This window comes from Polypterus senegalus, chromosome 2, assembly GCF_016835505.1.
Source record: "Polypterus senegalus isolate Bchr_013 chromosome 2, ASM1683550v1, whole genome shotgun sequence".
NCBI classification, from domain to species: Eukaryota; Metazoa; Chordata; class Cladistia; order Polypteriformes; family Polypteridae; genus Polypterus; species Polypterus senegalus.
Window position 1 is genome coordinate 92119172 of NC_053155.1, and position 19539 is coordinate 92138710.

Genomic DNA, 19539 nt, shown 5'->3' on the forward strand with positions numbered 1-19539 from the left:
GGGAATCTGCGCTTTCAGAAAGGGGGACTTAAGTTGCCATTTACACTGCAAAAATGATCTGTCATTTATTTAAGTGATATTTTAAGCAGCTTACAATTTAATCCATAGAAACTCAGAAAGTAATACTTTTCTACTGCATGACAAAGCCAGCATTCATCCTACTCACCGCTATGCCACCTAGAAGAATCAAGCTTTAATGTTTCTTGACTACAGCAAAATTGCCCTTAGCCTTCTCTCATGGGTTACTTTATATTTAAATCCTTCATACAAGGAATCAGTGCAGTTTGGGCTTATCTTATTTTCTTTCTGATGTTACACAGAAAAATTCTGTAATAATGATAGGTTTCAAAAAACTGAACATAATGAAAATGTTAGCAACTTTTATTATCTGAGGTGTTTGAGAATGTAACTGAAGCTTTAAAAAGGTGAATAATCTTCCACTTTCAAAAACAACATTCATTTCCAAGGCCAAAAGACCACCCAGCTCTCACAGGGTATTCTGCCAAATATAAATGTGTTCCAAGTTGTTTCTTTTTGTTTTTATTCTTTATCCTACAAGATCTGCAGCAGTGTGTCTTGTTGACGTTTGAGTATCCACATTTCTCCTAACAGGTGCTTTGATCAGGTGGTGATGGTGCTATAGAAAACTAGGAGAGAAAACAGGGAAAAATACAGGTTAATGATGACTGCATACAGTGGTGTGAAAAACTATTTGCCCCTTCCTGATTTCTTATTCTTTTGCATGTTTGTCACACAAAATGTTTCTGATCATCAAACACATTTAACCATTAGTCAAATATAACACAAGTAAACACAAAATGCAGTTTTTAAATGATGGAATTTTATTATTTACTCTTTCTCACTACATAAAAATTCAAGAAAAAATCCAAACCTACATGGCCCTGTGTGAAAAAGTAATTGCCCCTGAACCTAATAACTGGTTGGGCCACCCTTAGCAGCAATAACTGCAATCAAGCATTTGTGATAACTTGCAATGAGTCTTTTACAGTGCTCTGGAGGAATTTTGTCCCACTCATCCTTGCAGAATTGTTGTAATTCAGCTTTATTTGAGGGTTTTCTAGCATGAACATAATTTTAAGGTCATACTATAGCATCTCAATTGGATTCAGGTCAGGACTTTGACTAGGCCACTCCAAAGTCTTCATTTTGTTTTTCTTCAGCCATTATTTTGTTCCTAATACTTGTATACATAATTTGGTTGACCTATGTGAAAGCGTATTCAAGTTATCGTGTTTGCACACACACAGAGGTGGATTTGCTGGTGTGTTTTGGGTCATTGTCCTGTTGCAGCACTTCAGCTTGAGTTGATGATTCCAATACTTTCCTGTACTTTGTAAATGAGAAAGTAACAGATGGCGGACATTCTCCTTCAGGATTTTTTGGTAGACAGTAGAATTCATGGTTCCATCTATCACAGCAAGCCTTCCAGGTCCTGAAGCAGCAAAACAACCCCAGACCATCACACTACCACCACCATATTTTACTGTTGTTCTTTTTCTGAAATGCTGTGTTCCTTTTACGCCAGATGTAACGGATTTTGCCTTCCAAAAGTTCAACTTTTGTCTCATCAGTCCACAAGGTATTTTCCAGAAAAGTCTTGGCAATCATTGATGTAACATTTTAGATTTTCATTTCTGAAATGTTCATTACTTTTGTCAATGTCATTTCTTAAGTTAATCTGTTCAATGATTTCAAGTCTTGGCAAAAATTGAGATGTTTCTTAGCAAAATTGAGATGATGTAATGTTCTTTTGCTTAACAGTGGTTTGCGTCTTGAAATCTGCCATGCAGGCCGTTTTGCCCAGTCTCTTTCTTATGGTGGAGTCGTGAACACTGACCTTAATTGAGACAAGTGAGGCCTGCAGTTCTTTAGACGTTGTCCTGGGGTCTTTGTGACCTCTCGGATGAGTCATCTCTGCGCTCTTGGGGTAATTTTGACGGACGGCCACTCCTGGGAAGGTTCACCACTGTTCCATGTTTTTGCCATTTGTGGATAATGGCTCTCACTGTGGTTCGCTGGAGTCCCAAAGCTTTAGAAATGGCTTTATAACCTTTACCAGACTGATAGATTTCAATTACTTCTGTTCTCATTTGTTCCTGAATTTCTTTGGATCTTGGCATGATGTCTAGCTTTTGAGGTGCTTTTGGTCTACTTCTTTGTGTCAGGCAGCTCCTATTTAAGTGAATTCTTGATTGAAACAGGTGTGGCAGTAATCAGGCCTGGGGTGGCTACGGAAATTGAACTCAGGTGTGATACACCACAGTTAGGTTATTTTTGAACAAGGGGCAATTACTTTTTCACACAGGGCCATGTAGGTTTGGATTTTTTTCTCCCTAAATAATAAAACCATCATTTAAAACTGCATTTTGTGTTTACTTGTGTTATATTTGATTAATGGTTAAATGTTTGATGATCAGAAACATTTTGTGTGACAAACATGCAAAAGAATAAGAAATCAGGAAGGGGCAAATAGTTTTTCACACCACTGTATCTATGGAGTACATGATGTGCCATACCTAATCTATTTGAAATGGTTCTAAAACAACTATGAAAAGCAAAATTAAAATGTGGGATTTTAGGTATTTTTAAAATGTTCATGGCATATCTTTATTAATTTGGCATTCCATATTTCTGGTGCACAAAAGAAAAATGCTGCCTCACCACATGATTTATGTTTAGATTTTGATATATGCAGTGTGTGTGTGTGTATATACATAAACACAAGTAAAAATAAACACATAAAATGTGTATTATATATAACAAAGGTTTAAATGGAGGTTTGGTAGACTGGTGGAGAGGCAGTTTTACTCAACTTTCTTTAGTTTTATGGCTTTTCTCCTTCACTTCTTCCATTGTGAATTTCCTCTAGATTCCAAGTAACTTCTAAAGAAATGCTGTTGCCCTAGAATGAATGTTTTCATTTCCGTGTCCCGTGACAGTTACCTGGATAAAGTATGTTGAAATTGGATTAGAGGATGTATGTATGATTTTTGATTTAGCAAATGGTGTTAGTCGTAGGTTACATTTTCTCACATCTAGATGAGATAGTCACACGTGTCTTGATCATCGACATCACTTCCTCTACTCTGCTTCTTGCGTCATCATCTTCACTCACTTGGTAGAGCTATATTTATGTTAAAATGAACATGAGTGATTTCAATGCCTATCTTGTCCTGATGATGAGTGACTCTGATCAAAGTTTTTGATCTTTTAAATACCTCCTTACTTCTTCCTTTCTCAAGCTGTAAACTAATGCTCTTATTCCAAATCCTATGGCATCCATCCATTCCTAGGTTTTAAATCAATTAAAATGGCTTCTATAGAATCAATACTTTTCCCATTCCCTGGCCATACAGGAAGAACGTACAAGAAACGAAACTTGCAATGGCTATATTTAAAATCCTATAAATTCAGTTCACCCTGGTTTATTTAAGCAAAATAATTAAAACTTAATATGATTAGTCTGCAGAACGTCAGGACATCTTTAAATAACTAAATAAACAGATAAGACAGATAAATAAATACATACATACAGTGTTGTGAAAAACTATTTGCCCCTTCCTGATTTCTTATTCTTTTGCATGTTTGTCACACAAAATGTTTCTGATCATCAAACATTTAACCATTAGTCAAATATAACACAAGTAAACACAAAATGCAGTTTTTAAATGATGGTTTTATTATTTAGGGAGAAAAAAGTCCAAACCTACATGGCCCTGTGTGAAAAAGTAATTGCCCCCTTGTTAAAAAATAACCTAACTGTGGTGTATCACACCTGAGCTCAATTTCCGTAGCCACCCCCAGGCCTGATTACTGCCACACCTGTTTCAATCAAGAAATCACTTAAATAGGAGCTGCCTGACACAGAGAAGTAGACCAAAAGCACCTCAAAGGCTAGACATCATGCCAAGATCCAAAGAAATTCAGGAACAAATGAGAACAGAAGTAATTGAGATCTATCAGTCTGGTAAAGGTTATAAAGCCATTTCAAAAGCTTTGGGACTCCAGCGAACCACAGTGAGAGCCATTATCCACAAATGGCAAAAACATGGAACAGTGGTGAACCTTCCCAGGAGTGGCCGCCGACCAAAATTACCCCAAGAGCGCAGAGACGACTCATCCGAGAGGTCACAAAAGACCCCAGGACAACATCTAAAGAACTGCAGGCCTCACTTGCCTCAATTAAGGTCAGTGTTCACGACTCCACCATAAGAAAGAGACTGGGCAAAACGGCCTGCATGGCAGATTTCCAAGACGCAAACCACTGTTAAGCAAAAGAACATTAGGGCTCATCTCAATTTTGCTAAGAAACATCTCAATGATTGCCAAGACTTTTGGGAAAATACCTTGTGGACTGATGAGACAAAAGTTGAACTTTTGGAAGGCAAATGTCCCATTACATCTGGCGTAAAAGGAACACAGCATTTCAGAAAAAGAACATCATACCAACAGTAAAATATGGTGGTGGAAGTGTGATGGTCTGGGGTTGTTTTGCTGCTTCAGGACCTGGAAGGCTTGCTGTGATAGATGGAACCATGAATTCTACTGTCTACAAAAAACCTGAAGGAGAATGTCCGCCATCTGTTCGTCAACTCAAGCTGAAGCGATCTTGGTGCTGCAACAGAACAATGACCCAAAACACACCAGCAAATCCACCTCTGAATGGCTGAAGAAAAACAAAATGAATACTTTAGAGTGGCCTAGTCAAAGTCCTGACCTGAATCCAATTGAGATGCTATGGCATGACCTTTAAAAGGTGGTTCATGCTAGAAAACCCTCAAATAAAGCTGAATTACAACAATTCTGCAAAGATGAGTGGGCCAAAATTCCTCCAGAGCTGTAAAAGACTCATTGCAAGTTATCGCAAAGCTTGATTGCAGTTATTGCTGCTAAGGGTGGCCCAACCAGTTATTAGGTTCAGGGGCAATTACTTTTTCACACAGGGCCATGTAGGTTTGGATTTTTTCTCCCTAAATAATAAAACCATCATTTAAAAACTGCATTTTGTGTTTACTTGTGTTATATTTGATTAATGGTTAAATGTGTTTGATGATCAGAAACATTCTGTGTGACAAACATGCAAAAGAATAAGAAATCAGGAAGGGGCAAATAGTTTTTCACACCACTGTATATACATACACACTATGGTTTGAACCCACACCAGAATGACTAAAAAGAAGGAAAAACATCTGAGGCATTATGCAGACGTATTGCTGTTGGTATAAAGGAGCCTCAGTCATGTTTCTTGACACACTTCTGCTGAATAATCTGTTGGCTGAAAGTACCCTGTGTTTGTGAGACAGAGAGAGGATGGGCATCATTGTTCATATCACTTTATAATAACGCTCATTAATAAACTTGTACTGACCATTTCAATAGATTGAATAGTTTCAACTTTAGATTATATACTGCAAAAAAAATGTTCAGCTAATGAATGTAGGAATAATTTACGTTTTTAGTAGCATCTTACTCTTTCTCACTACATAAAAATTCAGTGTTGCAGCTCAGTTCACGTTCTTCTTCATTGGTGTTGTAAAATTCATCCATGTAAACAGTGCTGGGTTATTTGTAACAGGTGAAACGGCTCCATTACTAGCACTAAATTAAAATGTTAAAATGTCAATTTTTTCTTTCACATTTTACGCATCCAGTATAAAAGCTGCTTCTAGCTTCAAATATGTGCACTTTTGCTATAACAAGTTGTTTAAGTTTCTAAGGAAACTGCCTATGAAATAGATTGTGTTTTAACCAGCAGTATCTTCTATATAAATTAATTTTTTGGGGGGTGTCTGCATTGAGCATAATTTAAAAAAATCATGAGTGGCCTCCCCTAGACTTTCTCGTATACTCAGATATGGGGGTGGATATTTGAAGAGTAAACTGAAAGACAATGATTATATTTTTATATTATGTACATTAAAGAGCCATCAACAACAAATCAAATGAATAATATATTGAACAATTATTATAAAAGTGAAGTTGAATAAATCTGACTCTGCAGCTTCATGAATACAAAAGTACCACTTCCAGTTAGCGGAAATAGCTCAAAAGTTGACAGAAATCTACATTTTGTTCCTAATACTTGTATACATAATTTGGTTGACCTATGTGAAAGCGTACTCAAGTTATCGTGTTTGCACACACACAGACAGAATTCTACAAATGGTATTTTCAGAGTCATTGTCGAGATTCAACAAAATCTTGAAATCGAATTTTTGGACGATTCCAATACTTTCCCTGTACTTTGTAAATGAGAAAGTAAAAATGCATATAATATATCTTTTTTTGTATCATATGAGTTGTATCTGTTGAAAAATGCCAATTACTATGTTACGCCTAAAGAATAGATTAGCAACGGTTTGTTAATTTCTTCTAACACAAAGAATGATTTTTCTAAGATTAAAATAAAATGTACAAATTATTGTCAGAAATGAGGAATACTGATGAATGGTACTGAATAAACTGTATAACCTAAGCATAATTTTAATGGCAAAGTATTTGGGTCCTTTTTAATGCTGAATGGAGAATGCTGAAGCTATGCATTCATTATATACTGAGAGGCAAATTCAGCAAAATAGTAATGTCGGGTACTGTGTATGCTGCTTGCAATAGGATTGTAGATTTGGGAGAGCTTTCCCCAAGTTCAAAGACAATGTTGCTTTTTTAGCAAAGCATTTCTAAACATCCGTGTATTCATTTCCATATCCATGTAATTTAATTTAGAATCCTACAATGTCAGAGTCTATTCTGACAGCATTAAGTACAAGACATAAACCAACTCTGATTAAAATCCACATTTTACCATTTAAATTTTGAAAAACATTTGAAAGTTGATTTTTGTAATGTAATGCATAAAAAAAGAAGGTTATGTTGATTTTGAATTCTACATTATCACAGTTTTTAATAACGTATTTCTAATTACTTATTTCATATGTATTATTATTTTTACAGTGCAGAAAACAGTTGTTTATCATTAATATATGTAACATTTTAGATTTTCATTTCTGGAATGTTCATTATATTATTGTCAATGTCATTTAAACATTTGTAAGGTTAATCTGTTCAATGATTTCAACTCTAAATAAGAAGAAGGAAAATTCAACCACTTTCTTTAATTACCCAACTTACGCAAATATTGTGGTGGCCAAAATGAAAACACGTACTATTATTGTCAAGGTTAAATCTTCATCGGCTTGATTGTTGACAATTATTTGAGCAACAGCTAAATGTTATTTATGAATCTCTGTGCAATTATAAAGCAAAATATGATTTTTTTATTTACTATGCATTAAATACTGTAACCAGATAAACAAAGTAAGGAAGTCTTTGTGTGGTTATTTACCGTGAGATACAAAATAAACACTACCTATGATACTTCAACAATCACGAGTTTTGTTTGTGAATAGTTAAGATGCATATGAACAGTCTATGAAGTGTTATTTTGTTTTTCACCAGAACATCTTTAAACCTTATGGAAAACTTAGCAGTAACATTTTGTGAGGTTTATTAACTTGCTTCAAACCACATGCTACAAAGAAATTTTTTTTGTCAAATATTATTTTTCGCTACTCTTTTTTGAGGTACAACACTTGTGTAAACCAGTGACACGCCAGTGTACACCAACACCCGATTTGCCGATGAAACTGAACGAACAAACATATTAGAAATATGAGACCCAGCACCACCCGGAGCTCAAAATGGATTCTCACCATCCGTATCAATACATCCTCTGCCATCGCTGCAGCCGCACAATACACTTGACTTCTAACTGCTGCAAAGGAAGGTCGTTTTCATGGCACAAGCGCATATCTGCACATGCAGTGTCCAAAATGAGAAGTATCCAGCAACGATGACGCCTGAAGAGAAGCCTCTGACGTTACGCAGCGGCGGCTGTTTCGCTTACTTGACAGGGTGAAGTTCGCAGTATTACATTCATAGATCTGAAACGCAAGCGGCTTATTTAGATGGTTTCCTACCAGGTAACGTTTGTGGTTGTTCGGCCAGTTGGCAAACATCTGCCACGTCTACGTCCTCTCAGTTGCGAGAAGCAGATCATAGATACAGTATGTGATGCAGTACCAGCCAAATAATACGAACAGTACATGTCACGTCTTTCGCCCTAATTGGGCTCCACCGGGTGTACGCACCTTTGCTTCCCCTTGCGGAGATCGAACCTCAGTGCCCGAGGAGAAGGAAGCCACTGATGCTACAGCACGGCAGCTGGTTCGCTTACTTGGCAACTTGAAGATTGGAGTATTAAATTCATAGGTCTAAATCGCAATATAATTATTTTGGATGGTTACCTACTAGGTAACGGCTTGTGGTTGCTCTACCAGTAGGCAAATATGTATAGTTTAGAAGTTTAATAAATGCTACCTACACAGGCCTCGAAACCAGCGACTCCACAGGTTTGAAACCAGGAACTCAAAGGAACTGAAATCGATTTGACGGGCAGGTAACAGGAGTCAGTACACCGGCGAAATATGGGGAGTGGCCCTTGGAAAGTGGGCGGAGTCAGAGAGATGCCGCTAACAGGGTTGTTACATTATGGGCCTCCCCATTTCTCAGGTTGCTGAATCAGTCGAAGGCATCAGACTGTCTCAGCCTGCAGATTATTGCATGAAATCAGCCTTTGCATTCGTTGCTCTTGTGAAGTGCACTGAATTAATTTGTGCCAGGAGCCAGTTCAACAACTACGGATACTCTGATCCTCACAAAAAAAATGGGATAACGCTCATCTTACATGTGTCCTGTACGCACTGCGTCCGTGATATTTCACGTTCGTACAGGATACGTGAGATAAGGGTTATCCCATGTTTTTTCATTGTACAGCTCAGAGCAACACTGCGAAATAGGTAAGAAAGTTATTACACTCGAAGGCTATTTCAGTATACTGTCTCCATAGAGTCTGCAAAGGGCAGTGCTGGCATTGTTTTCTCTCCATGGTTACACTTCTGCAAAGGGCAAGTAGTTTGCATTTTTTTTTTATATATTTTACATTTCTCTCAACTGCCCCTTGTAATCCCTTCTAAAACTGGGTTATTTTCCACGTTTTACTTTTGCCAGACCTTATTCTCGGCATTAAACAACATTCAAACGGACAAAAGAAACTGACAGATGAGGTTAGCACTGATTGCTTGGGCTTGAAGTTCACAAAGTACCTACTTTCAATTTCAGATTTATCTATTAAAGCTCAGTAACAAAAAAGCCATTAACTGATGTGTAATCAAATGCAATATATTCCATATTTTTTCAGTTCAATTTAAAATGACTATTAAAAGTAGGGTAATTTTTAGTTCAGTATTATAAGCCCAGTTAGAATTAGTGTGCATATCATTTTCTCTACTGTGAGTCACTGATTTTTCTTTTACTTTTAAAACACAAGCCCCACACATAATTGGGCTATATTTTTTAAATAAATGAATATGAGTTGTTTCTCTTTTGTCTAGTGGGGGTGACACGCCAGCAGAGTCAAATTAGGCATTTTCAGATTTTTTGACATGCTGAGCCCAAAAGGTTTGCTAACACTGGTGTAGATAGACCTTATACAGCCATTTTCTTCTCTGTAGAGCAGGGGTTGCAGTCATGTCTCTAACACCAGCAATACGTTATTTCTTGTATAGCCCAGAATCACACAAGGAATGTCATAATGAACTTTAACAGGTCTTGTTTTTTTGACAGCCACCCCATAGTCTTGACTGTCTAAGAAGACAATTAAAAACCCTTGTAGGGGAAAAAAATGGAAAGAAATCTTGGTAAAGGCAATCAGAGAGAGTGCCCTTACCAGGCACTGTGTAATGTTTTTCAAAAATAGGGTAAATACAATGCACAAAACTTTAAAGGTTCATTGGTAATTTCTCTGAGATTTATAGTACACAATTTGATCCATTAATAAATCAATGGCCGACTCATTCCATAATCTTATGCTCAGATGTTGTAATTTCTGAATATTTAGTATGCTTTATATAAAGAGCTGAACTGTAAATAATTTACTGATATATTTTTAACATGTTAATTACCTCATGTGTTTTGTAGTGAAGACAAAGAATTTTTAATTTCTTGTTTTTATGTAGATCAATCTGTTGATCTCACCATCCTTTTTCCCTTCACTCATAAACAAGACCCCAAGATACTTAAACACCTCGTCTTGAGGCAGTAGCTCACCCCTCATTCAGGGATGACAATCAACCTTTTTCCTACTGAAGACCAAGGCCTCAAATTTTGTGGGGCTGACCCTCATCCCTGTTGCTTCACACTCAGTTACAGATCACGCCAGTGCATGCAGGAGTTCACAGCTTGATGAAGCCAGTCGGACCAGAGTCTTTGTAAAAAGCAGTGATGCGATTGTAAGTCCGCCAAACTGGACACTTCCCATCCCCAGCTGCGCCTTGATACCGTGGTCCATAAAAATCACAAACAACATAGGAGACAAAGCACAGGCACGGCACAGTTCCACGCACACTGAGGACAGTGTTGATGTTTTGCCCAAGAATGCAGACACCGTTCTCATTGTGATTAAACAGGAACCAAACCGCCCTTATGTGGTATTGGGCCTGAAACCCTGTACTCTCCTGGCACCATGAATTCTCCCCAATCAAATTCCTCAATGAACAGTCATATGCCTTCTGCAAGTCCACAAAACACATGTAGACCAATTGGGCATACCCCATGTCTCCTCCAAGATCTGAGGGTAAAGAGCAGGTCCTTTGTTCGATGGCCTGGACTGAATCCATATTGGTTCTCCTGGGGCATCATGTATAAATGGTGCGTACGCACAAAAATGTTACATATGAACATTTCCACGCTCAAATCACAATGTATAAAACCTAAACTTGGTGTAAAGCCATGCACATTTCCACGGTAGCTCATACCCTGGCGTATGCAAGTTCTCCGCTCAGTTTTGCAAACTGGCGGCACCCAGCGTCAAAGCAGTGCTACTTTTCAGTGTGGTTTCCCTTTCTTTTTTAGATCCACATCACTGACACAGCTTTATAAATACACTGAAATTAACTGCATATTGTTTATTAGTTTAATGCATCTGATTGCAATTAATCCAGTGGTTCTCAACTGCCCCCCTAGGAGGGCGCGAAGTAACAAAAAGGGGGGCGAAGATGTGAAAAAAAGAAAACAAGAATCAAAAATATGAAAAAAAACATCTGTTGAAACCAAAACAAATTAACTTAAACTACATTCTGATACTAGAACACTAAATATAGAGTTAGATACAGTAAATGTCGATAAAAGTTAAGTAGGTATAATAAAATATGCATCTACATTTAAAAAAATGTTAGGGGGACACGATTAAAACTGTTATGTAAACTCGGGTCACAAATACTTAAATGTTGAGAAACGCTGAATTAACCTGTAACAATATAATGGTCCACAGAATGGTCAAACTATTCTAGCTGCTTTAGCATTGTTACTCTCACTGCACTTTCTTCTTCTTCTTTTAGCTGTTTTTGTTAGGGGTTTCCACAGCGGATCATTTTTCCATATTACTTCTCACTGCACCACTTGGAGTATTTATATCACTGTATCTGAGTGGGGAATCACAGCTCTACAGTAGCTGACTGGAAAGAGAATTATCGGTATACAGCATCTAGCAAACGTTGCCTCAGCCATGCTGTCTATTAAACTGCTCTCATACGGCAAACGCTTCAGAGCCTTTCCTCGCGGTTCAGAAACAGTTTCATCCCAAGAACTATAAACAATACAATACAATACAGTTTATTTTTGTATAGCCCAAAATCACACAGGAAGTGCCGCAATGGGCTTTAACAGGCCCTGCCTTTTGACAGCCCCCCAGCCTTGACTCTCTGAGAAGACAAGGAAAAACTCCCAATAAAAACCTTGTAGGGAAAAATGGAAGAAACCTCGGGAAAGGCAGTTCAAAGAGAGACCCCTTTCCAGGTAGGTTGGGCGTGCAGTGGGTGTCAAAAGTAGGGGGTCAATAAACGCACTCAATCAGTTCCATCAAGTGCTCCTTGTAGAACTGTTTGTTCTTATAAGTACAGTACAATTACCTCACTGTACACTTGCACTACAGTTATAATATTGCACAACCTGAGCCACTTTATAAAGCGTGTACAGTAATCCTTCCTCGATTGCGGGGGGTTGCGTTCTAGAACCCCCCCGCGATAGATGAAAATCTGCGAAGTAGATATGGTTATTTTTATATATTTTAAGCCCTTATAAACGCTCCCACACTGTTAACATTATTAGAGCCCTCTAGACATGAAATAACACCCTTTAGTCAAAAGTTTAAACTGTGCTCCATGACAAAACAGAGATGAAAGTTCTTTCTCACAATTAAAAGAATGCAAACATATCTTCCTCTTCAAAGAATGCGTGTCAGGAGCAGAGAATGTCAGAGAGAGAGAGCAAGAGAAAAGCAAACAATCAAAAAATCAATACGTGCTTTTGGGCTTTTAAGTATGCCGAAGCACCGCGATAAGGCGGCATTTTTTAGAGGAGCGTCCGTATCTTCTAAGCAAACAGCCTCTGCGCAAACAGCCACTCTGCTCACACCCCCCTCCGTCAGGCGCAAAGAATGTCAGAGAGAGAGAGAAAAGCAAACAATCAAGCACCGCGCGGGAAGCATATCTTATATCATTCAGGAGTTTTAGTTAATATGTAATACATGCTCTGATTGGGTAGCTTCTAAGCCATCCGCCAATAGCGTCCCTTGCATGAAATCAACTGGGCAAACAAACTGAGAAAGCATGTACCATAAATTAAAAGTCCCATTGTCCGCAGAAATCTGCGAACCAGGGAAAAATCCGTGATATATATTTAGATATGTCTTATATTTAAAATCCGTGATGGAGTGAAGCCACGAAAGTCGAAGCGCGATATAGCGAGGGATCACTGTATTTACATATGATGACGAAATCATTTTTAAGATGAAATGCAGCAAAATATGTTTATTATATTATACAGATAAAACTTTAACTTCATTTAAAAAAATCTATATGGTTAATAATTAAACATGTGGGGACACGGTGCTGCAGCGCTAGTGAGGAGCTGGTGCTCCGTTCACGGATTGTTCCTGCGTTGCGCTGTATTCTTGCTGGGGCTGGCGTGACACTGGAAGGAGAGATGGATGGAATAATTAAACACGTACTATGAAGATATTTCAATGTTCCTTAAAAGTTTTGAAGAATCAGCGTTCTAAGCTTACAGATGGCTTAAGGTCTATTACAGAGCTAAATGTGTGGCGATTGGGTATTTGGAGAAAGAAAAGGAAGGACAGGAATTGGGGGTTAGTACGTTTGAAAGAGACAGTACTGCTGGCATTCCTCACCTCTGGTGTTCACCATTGGGTCCTCGAGTTGCCACCTAAAGGCCATATATTGGGCAAATAGAAATATGACAAAGAGTTTTCAGAGTTTAAAGGTGCTGTTTAATAAGTGCTTTCAACATTGTTATACAGTTGTCACATGATCATCATAAACAGCATTTCATTTTCTGATTAGTTGTTCACTGTTAGGCCCATATTCAGTACCATTGTCCAATAAGAGGATGCAAGGTGAATCCAAACTCATTTTTTTTTTTTTAATAAAACCTCACCTACATATTTTTCATTTTCATTTAAGGTCACAGTAAAGAGGGAAATGTCTGAAAAGATTATGAGGTTCCTTTGTGAATGTAGAATTTGACTAATCTCCAACTTGGACTCTTCTTGTAAATTTCCAACTTTTAGGTATTGCTAAATGTGTTTTTCACAAATAGTAAAGCAATTCGTAAAGTAGACTATCAAACACACTTTCATGTCATTGAAGTCTGAAACTTTTAATATTTCTGGGGCATAGTGAAAAAGTAGTGGAATTAGGATAAAAAAAATATTGCTTTGTTTCAAAATGTGTTTTTTATAAAAACTGGTTGGAAACTTGGTCAAATTCAGTAATAGACACCATGGAAGCTTTTGATCTTGCTGTTCCCTAGGCAGGCTCTCCTTATCATCACAAAGCGGTCTGATAACTGAGGTTTTGCCCATCTTCTCCTTCTTGCAGAAGAGGTTGCCTCTCATCATACAACTCCATCCTCTTCTTCTTTGTTCTGCGACATGCAAGGGTAATTACTGCAGCCAAGAGGGAAGCTAACAGTGCACCCAATATTGCAGCTCCAAGTAACCACTGCCAGATATGCCGTGCCTGGTCTAAGTATGGGTTTAAAAATTCCTGGATTCTCTGACCTGGAAAGCAAAGAGAGGCAGGATAAGTACTTTCTATTTCTATTAAGAATAGTAATGTTTGGCATGTGCTATAATCAGGAGACAAGAAATCATGATTTTTTTTTTTTTTAATTCTTGGTTTTCTAGCATCTTCCATCAGTTGAGGATTGTTAAAGTAAAAGCATTGTTTAATAATGCCAATACTTAAGGTGGCACAATGATTAGCACTACACTACAGCTCCAGACTGCTTGGTTCAAATTTCAGCGTGGCCACGATCAGAGAGTTTGCACAGAATACCCATGGTTTTAACCTTGTCCTTCAGGCAGTAACTCACTCTTCACTCAGAGATGACAATCAACCTTTTTCCTACTGATGATTATGGCCTCAGATTTGTAGGGGCTGATCCTCATTGCTACTGCTTCATACGCCGTTGCAAACCACCCCAGTGCATGCTGGAGTTCACAGCTCAATGAAGCCAGCAGGACCAGAGTCCTCTGGAAACGGCAGTAATGCAATTTTAAGTCCGCCAAACTGGACACCTCCCATCCCCGGCTGCTCCTTGATATCCTGTTACGAAAATCATAAACAACAAAGGACACAAAGCACTGGCACGGCACAGTTCCACGTGCACCGAGGACAGTGTTGATGTTTTGCCCAAGTATGCAGACACTGTTCTCACTGTGATTAAACAAGAACCAAACAGCCCTTATTTGGTAGTGGCCCTGAAACCCTTTATTCTCCTGGCACCATGAATTCTCCCCAATCAAATTCCTCGATGAACAATCATATGCCTTCTCCAAGTCCACAAAACAGGTACAAAAAAAGTCCACTTCAGGTATTCCAGCAATGTGCAGGTTAAAGTGATTGGTGGACTGAACTCTGTCCAAGCTGCTACCAGTCAGGTCTCCAGTGCTGCTTGGGTAGGCTCTCTCTCTCTCTATATATATATATATATACATATATATATATATACACACACACATACATACATATACAGGTATATATTTTGTGGGAAGCAGCCTGGACACAGACAGGTGGACAACGATGGTTCAAGCACCAACACACATTTAATCATATTTACAGTGAAACACAGCACACACACAACCCCAAAATTCCCTAAAGTCCAGGCCTCTATCAAAATGCCTCTCTTTAGGCCGCCTCCTTTCCTCTTCTCCTGAGCTCTGTCCTTCTCTGCTCCTAAATCAAACCATCGAATGGAGGGAGGTGGCCCATTTTAAACCCACCTGGACATGCTTCAGGTGCCTTCCAATGCGCTTCTGCCAGCACGCCCCAGTGTGGTGGAAGTTTTGGCTGCACACCTGGAATCACTGCAGGTGTCCCTAGTTGACTTCCCCCAAGAACTTCCGGGTGTTGCGGAAGTGCTGAGGACCAGGGCTCTGCAGGCATCGGGGCGGCCCCTGGTGGTGACCACGGGCCCTTATAGGGTTAAGCTTCCAAGCTCAGTTCCCGTGGTCCCCAAAGCCACCAGGGCAGTAACCCCCTCGTTGTCTGGAGGAGGAGTAATGCCTCCTCCGGTCCTTCCGGGCATCCCAGCTAGGTGCCACCCCCAGCTGCTATCCATCCATCCATCCATCCACACACACATATACACACACACACATACATATATCCCCATCCATCCATCCATTATCCAACCCACTACTGTATATCCTAACTACAGAGCCACGGGGGTCTGCCCAGCCCAGCCAACACATGGCACAAGGCAGGAAACAAACCCTGGGCAGGGCACCAGCCCACCATAGGGCGCACACACACACACAAGGGCCATTTTTTTTATACTATATATATATATATATATATATATATATATATATATATATATATATATATATATATATATATATATATATATATTATTCAAGAATGTTGAATTTTAGATCATGATAGAAAAAGGCAAGGGCTAAAAATAAAAAATTAACAAAAAAGAGCTGCATATAATAAAAATCAAGAACAAAGAGAATTGTCCAATAATTCAAAAAGAGAAAAACATCCTGAACATTATGAGAAAAGAAATGTTAGAAAGCATTGTTTATAGAATGTAAGTTAGAGGATAAAGTAATTCGCAGCATTGTAACACTTTAGAAAAGAAATTACCATTGAGGCAGTGTGTCCTAAAAAGCCATGCAAATGGGGCTGCTATATATAGTCGGTTTCAAATGCAATAAGAATGTTGCTCTCAACACTACTGGAAAAACTGTGCGGCTTTCCAAGAGTAACTTGTTTTAGGCATGCTATAGCTTATGCAAAAATGTTAAATTGAAATGAACAGTTTTACATAAAGATGGATTGTTTAGTTTTGAGGAGAACAAATATATAATGAAGAAAGATAATCCAATTTTTGAGATGAATGGACCACATTAATGTCAGTTTCAATAGGTCAGAACCCTCCAGTGAAGGAAAGGCAAATGAAAGGTGTTAAAACAATTTAGCAAAGAGTTATCTTTTAAAAGTTTTGACATTTTCATATTTAAGTTGCACAGGATTACACAGTGAATTGAAAGATGTATGCCATGCTACAAACAAACATATTAAAGGTAAATACTTCAGTTTGCAAAAGGAATTTTATAAAATTTCAACAAAAAATAAATAAATTAATTTTATTGCAATCATTCAATACAAATCAATCAATTTTTACAAAAAGTAGAATTGAGAACAAGTCGACCCCCACCACTGAGAGAGAAAGCAAGGCCAACGGAGTAAAACTTAAGGCTTGTAAACATACCTAAATTGATAAGTTTGATAAGCCAATAGAGATGAATGGAGCAGAAAAAGAAATGGACATAATTGCTTACTCTGTGCTTTAAGAGCTTATTTTAAAATATTACTGATTAGATCCTGCCATGTTTTGAAAAAAATCTGTACAGATCCTCCGAGTATTTGATTTTTTCCAATTTCAAATAATATAACACATCGGTTTCCCACTGACTTAAAAGAGGAGAGTTTGGGTTCTTCCAGTTTATCAGAATAAGTCTGCGTGCCAACAGTGTAGTGAATGCAATCACAATTTGTTTGTCTTTCTCCACTTTAAGTCCCTCTGGAAGAACCCCAAACACAGCTGTTAATGGGTGAGGAGGGATTGTGAGTCCAAGGCTGTCTGAGAGGTAATTAAAAATTTTTGTCCAGAATAATGTTAATTTGGAGCAGGCCCAGAACATGTGACCCAGTGAGGCTGGGGCTTGGTTGCAACGTTCGCAGGTTGGATCATGCTCTGGAAACATTTTGGAGAGTTTTAGTCGAGACAGATGTACTCGATATATAATTTTGAGTTGTATAATTGTATGCTTTGCGCATATGGAGCTCGAGTGAATTCTCTGCATTGCTACTTTCCACTCCTTTTCTGATATATTAATTGAGAGCTCTTTTTCCCCAGTGTCCCCTTGGATCTTTGAAAGGGAAGGATTGTAAAATGATTTTATATATTGTAGAGATGGAGTCTAAGTCCTTGAGATTGAGCAATATTTTTTCCAGCATTAATGAGGGTGCAAAAGGAGTAAAATCTGGAAGGTTCTGTTTAACAAAGTTCCTGATTTGAAGATAGTGAAAGAAATGTGTAGCGGGAATGTTAAATTTGGAATGTAATTGTTATAGGATGCAAAGACGTCTATATAAAGATCTCTAAGCAAGTTAATCCCAAATTTTTTCCAGATATTAAAAACTGCATATGTTTGTGAAGGTTGAAAGAGATGGTTCTCTTGCAGAGGTGCCACAGATAAAAGCTTCTCCATCTTAAAATGCTTTCTACATTGGTTCCAGATTCTAAGTGAGTGGAGCACAATTGGGTTATTAGTGTATTGCCGATAACGTGTGTTTATTGGAGCACAGAGCAAGGAATACAAAGAAGTACTGCAGGATTTTACTTCTATTGCGGTCCAAGCCTGTCAATTGCAAAAGGAATTTTAAAATAACCAATAGATCTTTACACTCCTGATCAGCCTTTGCACCCTCTCTCCAGTAAAACTACCCTTGCTTTGAGCTACTTCACCTTCCATCGTTGCATACTAGTTGCATGAAAGATTACCCAATGAAGGTGTGTGTGCATTCTGGTTGAAAAATTTACTTTGATAAACAGGCAAAATACAAAAGCTTTAAAAAAAAAAAAAACTTCAAAATATTTGATCTCTATTACTCTTTACTTCATTCATCTAACACAACGGAGGCAACTTTCCTTAAAATAGTACCCCGAAGCCATGGAGTGACCAAGTAGCCAGACGTTTCCTTTTTAAAACTGCCTCAAGACAAAAAAAAAAAAAAAGTGCTATATACATACAATTTCAAATATGAATGCAAAGCTGCCACATGCAGTAAAGGAGGTGGAGGTTTGAAGACACTGCTTCTTTAAAGCAACCCTGCTGCAGATTGGAGTCATGCTGAGCAGTTTGGTCTTTTGTCTGCATTCTATCAATAAGAATAATTCATATTAATTCATAATTCCGTATTTCAAAATTCCTTTTGTCTCCTTTGCTTCTACCTGAGAATGGACACCCTGGGGTTTCATCCACAAGTTTTAGACATCTGAGAATGCCTAGCACTCTTTTATGCCACCACGATTATCACTGGATGTGATCATTATCTGGCACAATAGCAGGCACCTACAGTACATGACAAACCTCTTAAAACAGAGGATAGTATGTGAGCTATTGTGCTGTTTGGAGAAGTGCTTTAATCTTGGTAAATTTTTTTATTACAGAAACGTAGACTTACGTTTATTTAGAAGACATGTGGTCTGGGGTGAGAGAGGTGGATTTAATAAAGGAAGCAAGCCTATAAAGGTTACACATTCATCTCATTTTGACCCAAAGTTCTGTTAAATGAATAAAATGTGCTCAATCTTATGAAACATGTTTAAGGCACATTTAGGCCGTCATTAGTTCAGCTACAATTTAAATTACATATATATGACTGACATTCAAAAAGTTTCTGCACTTTTATATTTTCATTGGAAGCGGTGAAGGCAGGAGGAGTAGTAATTGGTCGTGTCTGGGAGAGTGTCATGTGACAGGGAAAAAGGAAGGAGACTATGTAGAAAAGTCATGTAATTTGTTTTTAAAATTTTGAATACATAGAGTTTAAAAAAAAAAAAAGTGTGGAAACTTTTTGAATGTCCCTCTTACATTCAAGCCAATATTTTGTCTACGAACATGAAACTTTCGTATTACCTTCCTATGACACTGCCAGATGCATTAAGAATGCTTCTTTTTCACAAGTTACTAAGTTAACATCTGATCTCTGCAAATTCTGAAAAGGGATCCATAAAAGTAATCTTGAAGGTATTTGGCAACATTTACAGTGCCTAATACAAATCTAGCTTTATGTCTATCAATTT

The 19539-nt window shown here is 38.0% G+C and overlaps 1 protein-coding gene and 1 long non-coding RNA gene across 2 annotated transcripts in view; both read right to left on the reverse strand.

Annotated features, from left to right (window-relative positions):
- Positions 1-39: 39 nt before the first annotated feature.
- On the reverse strand, positions 40-8155 carry LOC120524231. The gene is made up of 2 exons (XR_005632784.1): positions 7731-8155; positions 40-647 (listed from the first exon to the last, which is right to left on the reverse strand). It is a non-coding gene; the product is annotated as an uncharacterized LOC120524231 (long non-coding RNA).
- Positions 8156-13422: 5267 nt separating this feature from the next.
- Positions 13423-19539, reverse strand: part of tyr (tyrosinase) — a 28248-nt gene continuing 22131 nt past the window's right edge. Inside the window, exon 5 of the mRNA XM_039746245.1 lies at positions 13423-14215. Coding sequence (XP_039602179.1) covers positions 13983-14215 — 233 coding nt within the window. The 3' untranslated portion in view covers positions 13423-13982. The remainder of the gene's footprint in view (positions 14216-19539) is intronic.